The sequence below is a fragment of the Mandrillus leucophaeus genome, unplaced genomic scaffold (assembly GCF_000951045.1).
Source record: "Mandrillus leucophaeus isolate KB7577 unplaced genomic scaffold, Mleu.le_1.0 Scaffold590, whole genome shotgun sequence".
Taxonomy (NCBI): Eukaryota; Metazoa; Chordata; class Mammalia; order Primates; family Cercopithecidae; genus Mandrillus; species Mandrillus leucophaeus.
Window position 1 is genome coordinate 508284 of NW_012106364.1, and position 7508 is coordinate 515791.

The following is a 7508-nucleotide window of genomic DNA, read 5'->3' on the forward strand; positions in this document are numbered from 1 at the left end:
TTTTTTTTTTTTTTTTAACAATTTTAAACATAAAAATATTCTCTCAGATAATGTTAGAGGCTCTAATCCTGTCATTGACTCTCATTTCGGTGAAATGTTTCCTAAAGCTCTGCAATTTACTATGAACACATCTTTTGCAAGGCTTGCTTTATCTGAAATTCCTTGTCACCTAAACTGTGAAATGTCCTCCAGAAAATGTTTTTGATTTCTTTTTTTTTTTTGAAATGGGTTTCTCTTGTTGCCCAGGCTGGGGTGCAATGGCACAATCTCAGCTCACCGCAACCTCCACCTCCCAGGTTCAAGCGATTCTCCTGCCTCAGCCTTCTGAGTAGCTGGGATTACAGGCATGCACCACCCTGTCTGGCTAATTTTGTATTTTTAGTAGAGACGGGGTTTCTTCAGGGTTAGTCAGGCTGGTCTTGAACTCCCGACCTTAGGTGATCCACCCAGTTCGGCTTCCCAAAGTGCTGGGATTACAGGCGTGAGCCATCACGTCAGGCCGTTTTTCATGTTTTTAACAGAAACATCAAGAGTATTACCAGCCCAGAAACCATTTTTACATTAATTTGTCTTAAGGTTTCCTGGAGCCTAAATGTCCATGCTACCTTGTTATCTCTTATGTTGGTACTAAGGTTTTCTCCAGTTCATTCCTTCACAGAATGTGCAGTCCTTCGACTCCATAACACATTAAGTCTACAATTTGTGTTAAGAGTCTCAGTTCCCATTACCTGTCATTAATGGTCCATACGTTTTATCTCTGGTCCTTATGCAGTTACTTGAGCAATAAAACTCAGGTCTCTAAAAGAGGTGTACACCTTCCTCTCCGGTGTAACTGGCAAGTTAGCTCTTTGCCTACCGTGCTGCCTCCTACTTCATTTTTGGCACTGGGGGTTTGTCCTTAGTTTTCGCATTTTTAAAAATCTTTGTAGATAGATTTTCAAGTTAATCGTGGTCTGCCATACTGCCAGAATGAGAAGGTATCTTGACTTTGTAATTTTATGTGTGTAACTAATCTGAATTTGTAAGGTGTTAGATAATTCACATTTGTAAACAGTATCTGAATATAAGATTCTGACTTATAATTTCTACAATTTTGATTTATTGATTACTTAAGTGCTTATATTTTATTAGGTTTTTTGGAGTGGTTGAGTCAATTGGATATATTAAACTAGATATATCAAACATATGTAGTCTGGAATGTTTAAAGGACTTAACTAAAATTATTAATGGCATTAGTTGTTTAGGGGGATTTTAATAAACATGCATCAAAGAGCAAGTCAAAAGCATTATTTTTATACAAAGTCAAAGGTATTATTTTTATACACTTATTACAAAACATATAAATAGTATACCAAGCCTAAGAATATAAAGTCTAGTTTTAATTAACTGAATGTTAATTTAAAAACACACATCTAATAAGTAGTCCTTTTCACACATCGAAAAGCCAATTTCGTATTTTAAAAAAAAACTCAAATTACAAAATAACAAATATCTGGTGTCTTAGTAGCTTCAAGATCAGTACTAACGATTAAGCCAGCTTATATGCTAATATGATACATGAAAAAGCCTGTATTTTACAAAGAGCAAACCACTAAAACTTTAACTTTCCACAGAAGCCATTGTTTTATATCAATAATTATGTTAAAGATCAATACAAGCTAAAAGTTTTTAATGAGCAGTGAAACAAACCATTAAAACTTGGTAAATTTCTCCACAAGGGTAGAATTTTAATTTGTTTAAACCATGGGTAGATTATGACACACACTGTGAGGGTGTACTGTAAGTACTTCTAAGCAGCTTTATCAGAATTCATCCCAAATTATGTACCTAGTAAAAGATATACCAATGTCTACTTGGAATAAGAAATTATTACTTGTTTGAACAAGGATTAAGCAGAAACTGAAAGAAGTGCAGTTTATAGCCTCTTACATAAAGTAGATGGGCACCCCTCAAAAACAAACCAATATCCTGGCTCCTTAAGTATCAACATTAATCTAAGTAACGTACGGCATGCTCCTGTCCAAACGTTCCCGCTAAGCTGTAGTCTTCTCAGATCGATGCTTCATTTTAGTCACACATTTCTATCCTGCAAGACTGGGTACCTGGGTTTTTTGTCTGGTTTTATAACACTAGGCAGGTTTGGCCTTACTCAAAACACAAGACTGCAAAAGGCCTGTTTCACCTCAACCATATGGTTTCACGAAACGTTCTGTATTTCCAGCAGAAAAGTGGTATCTAACTCTCATGATGGTTTCTAGCAACTGGATAGATACCTGGGTCTTTGCGGCCCGTGATGCAGCCTAACAGTAGAGGACCTTGTGTGATTAGCTAGGTCTGCTAAAGCAGGAGGACATCCATGTTCTAGACTTTTTATTCTGGTTTAGCAGGATCCAAACTGGCTGCCCTGAAGAGACCAATGCCTCTCTTTCTCTTCCACACAATGGGTGGCCTCTGCCAAGTTAACTGCTTCGTGGGAGGAAAAAGATTGCCTTTCCTTCGGTCTGCATGTTTTAAGGTAAATGCCACATACACCTACAGGAGCTTCTCAATAATAGATAGACAAGGCTCACTTTCAAACTCTTTCAGGAGACAAACTGGAGGGGAAGACGAATGGCAGGAAGGTGAAGAGGAAGCTGAATTACTAGGAAAACACCCCCAACTCCAGTCCGGGTGGTTACTGCAGAGTGAATAACGGTTTAAGTACGATTTGGTGTAAGGCAACGTCCTTTGAAAGGGCTCCCAGAGCGTCAAGGCCCCCACCTGATGAATGGGTGAGTCAGGCAGGCCCAGCTCCACTTCACGGATGGGAAAACTGAGGTACGAGGCGGCGAGATGACTGGCCCGAGGCCTCGCTGAAAGATCCGAGGCGGAGCGGAGAACCAGAAGCACCGCTTCTCTTAGGCTGATGCTCTAATCTCGGCTCCCCCCGCCCCTACGATGGCGTAGACGGCCTCCGCCCCCCGACTCACACACACCCTCCCCCGGGAACGGTAAGTCTCCTCGGGTTCCAAGGACAGGGTCAAAAGACAAGAGGCCCGAGGCGCTCCCGCCGTGATTTGCAGCCGGAGAGCGTTGGGAGCGTGCGTGCCTTCAGTCCAACATGGCGGCGGCAGCGGCCGCCCCCCCACCCCAAGCCTCCCTCAGGGCCGGAGGCTTCTCCTCAGGGCCCTCCGGTGGGCGGGAAGACAGACCAACCCCGCCAGGCCCTTCTCGTCGCTGCCGCTGCTCGCTGAAGGAGTCACCTACCCGACATGACTAACGGCCGCGGCGCGGAGGCCCCACAGCCCGCCGAGAACAAGGAATACGAAAGCCAGGCGGCGCGGCGGCCGAAGCTGTACTGAGGGCGGCGCAGCGGGCTGAGGCGGACTGCGGCGCTCCGGCAGCCAATCAGCGGACAGCGGGTGGTACCACAAAGCCGCGGCAGGAGGGGTGTTTCTGCGTTGGTACTAGCCGCCGAGCCCTGAGGCCTTCTCAGGCCCCTCTATTCCCCCCTCCGCTAGCCGTACCATTATTGAGAGGGAATTGAGAAGAGAAAGTACCAATGCCAAGATCACGACCGGGGAGGAAACGGAACCTTCTCGCTCCGTCTTATTTACAATCCCATTTCTCACTTTAGTGGGTCTGATGGAATTTGCGGTTAGGAAACGAAAGAGGAGGGACCTTATAAACACAGACTATTTGGTTATGCAAAGCTTTTCTTTCCCTACAATTTCGAATGGTACGTCCTAGCTGGCGTGCTTTTGCTGCAGAGTGCTTGGGCCACCTGGGGGCGTTCGGAGTCGGCGAGCTCGGGGACAGCGAGTCGTGACCAGCTCGCGTACCTCATCGCCTCCCGGTTTGTTGTAACTGTCTCGCCGAGTAGCAAACAAGGATACTGGAACAAAAGGGTGCCTTAAGACGAAATCGTACACAAATCTGACCCTGAGAATGTGGCGGGGCGGAGGGATCGAGCTTTTATTTTCAGCACTGTAACTATAGCTGACTCTTGTCAGGCACCTTACATCATCTCATTTAATTCTCACAACAGACTGATGAAATATTTTCCCCATGTTGCAGATGAGAAGACAGAATTCACTTGACCTAGGTCGTACAGCTAGTAAACGGCCAAGGCGGAATGTGAAGCCTGGTAACCCGACGCCATTGCATGTGAGTTTAATCAAAATGCTGCACGGCCCAGAGGGGTGGGCCCAAGGCCGCTTGGGCTCTGTAGCAGGAAACGGGCTGGAAAAGCTCAGAGAGCCAACAAAGACTTTTTCCGGGAGGGCATGGTATCTGGGCCAAACCGTAAGTGATGTGCAGAAGTTGACCGAGTGAAGAAGTGAGCAAAGTACTTTGCAGACTAGTTGTGGAACAAGTAGTTGTTCAGAGGGAGAGTAGAAGGAGATGATGCCCGAAAAGGAGGGGGTTAAATAGCTGCGGCCTTGTCAAATGCATTAGAGTTTGCACTTTATCTTGAAGGAAATGAGAACCACTCACCAGATTTAGTAGGAGAGGAGTTATATCAGATTTGTATTTTCTGGCTGCCAAATGAAAAATGCACGGAGATGAGAGGTGCTTAAAAGCAGAGACCAATTAGGTGGCCAATGCAGTAATTTTGGTGAGAGATGATAGTGCCCTGGACTTAGGTAGTAGCTCCGGAGACAGAGGTAAGGGAAGCGATCCCAGAGATACCCCGGGGTAGACCAAACAAGAGCTGGTGATCACCTGGGTTGGAGAGGGTAGTGGAGAGAGAAGAGTCTGGGGTGAATTCTGGGTTTTCGGCGTAGACATGGGGTCCCGGTGGTAGTGTCATTGACTGTGATAGGGAACAAAAAGAGGAGCAGGTTGCAATGGAGGTGAAAAGGGAAGTTCAGAATTAATGCTTTCAGGTCAGAAAAAAGACATGAGGTCATCTCTCCACCGTTATACCAGCAGTGATCGTGCCCTCAACTCTAGATAAAAAGGGTCACAGAACGCTCTAGATAAGTTCAAACAAGCAAGACTAAAGGAATTAAAAAGTATTTCATGACTGAAAACCATTAAACTGTTTAGCATATATATTGAGGAAGGCAGCCCAGCAGAGAAGATGGGCATGTCCAACAGAAGAGAATTGGGTTATGGAGGGGAGGGGAAGAGGTAATTCTAGAAGATCCCTAGAGGGACCTAGAGGGTTGTTCTTTTTTGTTTATTTTCTTTTTTTGAGAATTTTTTCAAAGAAGGAAACACCAAAAGTGTTACTCATCGACTCCTTAAGTTTGTACCACCATTTATTCATTCATTCCTCCTTCAATTGCCATCTCTGGAGGTTTACTATGTGACAGGCTCTGGAAGGCCTTGGAGAGACAAAAATAAGAAGGAGAGCCTCTGCCTTCCAGGAACTACAGTCTCATAACAGGAACAGTGTGAACCTGTGATTTTTTTTTTTTTAACTTTTATGTTAGGTTTGGGGGTACATGGGAAGGTTTGTTACACAGATAAACACATGTAACAGGGATTTGTTGTACATGTTACTTCATCACCGAAGTATTAAGCCCAGTACCCAATAGTTATCTTTTCTGCTCCTCGACCTCCTCCTGCCCTCCCCACTCAAGTAGACCCGAGTGTCTGTTGTTTCCTTCTTTGTGTTCATAAATTCTCATCATTTGGTTCCCACCTATAAGTGAGAATATGCAGTATTTGGTTTTCCGTTCCTGTTCGTTTGCTAAGGAGAATAGCCTCCGGTTCCATCCACGTTCCAAAAAGTTTCTTGTTGTCTTCATAGTATTTGTTTCCGTATTTGCCTTCCCCTACTAATGTACCAACCCTCACATCATTTGCCCTGAAAAAAGTCTTTAGATCGTCTCAGAGGCTGCGTGTCTGCTGACCTGCTGCCACCCGCACATCAGGACCTGCACTAACTCCATCTTGTCCTGCCAAACCTGTCATTTCTTTTTTGTTTGTTTGTTTTTTGTTTTTTGAGACGGAGTCTCGATCTGTCGCCCAGGCCAGAGTGCAGTGGCCGGATCTCAGCTCACTGCAAGCTCCGCCTCCCGGGTTTACGCCATTCTCCTGCCTCAGCTGCGCGAGTAGCTGGGACAACAGGCGCCCGCCACCTTGCCCGGCTAGTTTTTTGTATTTTTTAGTAGAGACGGGGTTTCACCGTGTTAGCCAGGATGGTCTTGATCTCCTGACCTCGTGATCCGCCCGCCTCGGCCTCCCAAAGTGCTGGGATTACAGGCTTGAGCCACCACGCCCAGCCCAAACCTGTGATTTCAGTCAACTGCTGGATATGCTGGGATTGGAGGATGCAGTGTGTGCTCTGAAAACACAAAAGCAGGACACCTTGCCCACACGAAGGGTGGGGGTATCAAGGAAGGCTTCCTGCAGGAGATGCCCCCTAAACTGAACTTTGAAGAAAGTACAGGAATTAGGCAGCAAGGATATACTAGGAACATCATGCTCCAGGCAGAAAGGGCTGTATTTGCAAAGATTGGTAGAGAGCAAAGATCTGGGAATTACAAGTGCTTCAGTCTGGCTGGTCTATGGAGTTGCAGGAGTGAGGAGTTGTAATAAATGGAATGAAAGAAGTAGGCAGAAGCCACGTTCCAAAGAGCCATGTGTGCCTTACAGAGGAGTTTGAACATTAAATTTAAAACAATGGGGAACTTCTGAGGAATATAATCAAAGGACTGACATTTTCTATATCCATTATTTCTAGAATGGGCCTGTGAAACAGGTAGTGCTGCTATCCACATTTGGTCAGTTAGGACACTGCAGCTCAGGGAGGTGTAATTCTTGAGCAAGTTCACAAAGCTGATGAGAACTCATGCCCAGGCCTTTGGATAATGCTCAGTGTTCTTTTCGCAGTGTCCCTGTTCTCCCACACTTGATGCAAAGAACTCCTTCCAGGTCTGCATTGCTCTGGGGCCTCTTTCCAAGGGTCCTTCTCTACCACAGACTGACTCATAGATTGATTCCTGTGCCCTCCTGTAGTGGAGTGACTCCACTGGAATGGTTATCTGCAACAAACTTTTGCCATCACCCAGGCTTTTTTTTGTTTTGTTTTGTTTTGTTTTGTTTTGTTTTGTTTTGTTTTTTTTGAGATGGAGTCTCACTGTTGCCCAGGTTGGAGTGCAGTGGCATGATCTTGGCTCTCCACCTCCCAGGTTCAAGCAATTCTCATGCCTCAGCCCCCCGAGTAGCTGAGATTACAGGTGTGGGGCCACCACACTCAGCTAATTTTTGTATTTTTAGTAGAGACAGGGTTTCATCATGTTGACCAGGCTGGTCTCAAATTCCCGACCTCAGGTGATCCACCCGTCTGGACTTCCCAAAGTGCTAGGATTACAGGCGTGAGCCACCGTGCCCGGCAATCATCCAGGCATTCTTCATGCTGCAGGATCCTGCTCCCTCTACATCCTCTCTCCTGGCCTCAGTCTGCATATTTAGGGAAGACAGCAGGTACATTTTACACATCAGTTTTAGCAGAATGTATCTGAGAAAGTCTTCAGGCCGGGCGCAGTGGCTCACGCCTGTAATCCCAGCACTTT

The 7508-nt window shown here is 45.6% G+C and overlaps 2 protein-coding genes across 4 annotated transcripts in view; one reads left to right on the plus strand and one right to left on the minus strand.

The window, feature by feature from the left end:
* The window catches only part of TAF15 (TAF15 RNA polymerase II, TATA box binding protein (TBP)-associated factor, 68kDa), a 38984-nt gene extending 35622 nt beyond the window's left edge, over window positions 1-3362 (minus strand). For all 3 annotated transcript variants that reach the window (XM_011999407.1, XM_011999406.1, XM_011999408.1), the window contains exon 1: window positions 3247-3362. In XM_011999407.1, the coding sequence (XP_011854797.1) occupies window positions 3247-3253 (7 nt within the window). In that variant the 5' untranslated portion in view covers window positions 3254-3362. The remainder of the gene's footprint in view (window positions 1-3246) is intronic.
* Window positions 3252-7508, plus strand: part of MMP28 (matrix metallopeptidase 28) — a 55455-nt gene continuing 51198 nt past the window's right edge. The window contains exons 1-3 of the mRNA XM_011999424.1: window positions 3252-3334; window positions 3501-3636; window positions 3750-3842. Coding sequence (XP_011854814.1) covers window positions 3252-3334; window positions 3501-3636; window positions 3750-3842 — 312 coding nt within the window. The remainder of the gene's footprint in view (window positions 3335-3500; window positions 3637-3749; window positions 3843-7508) is intronic.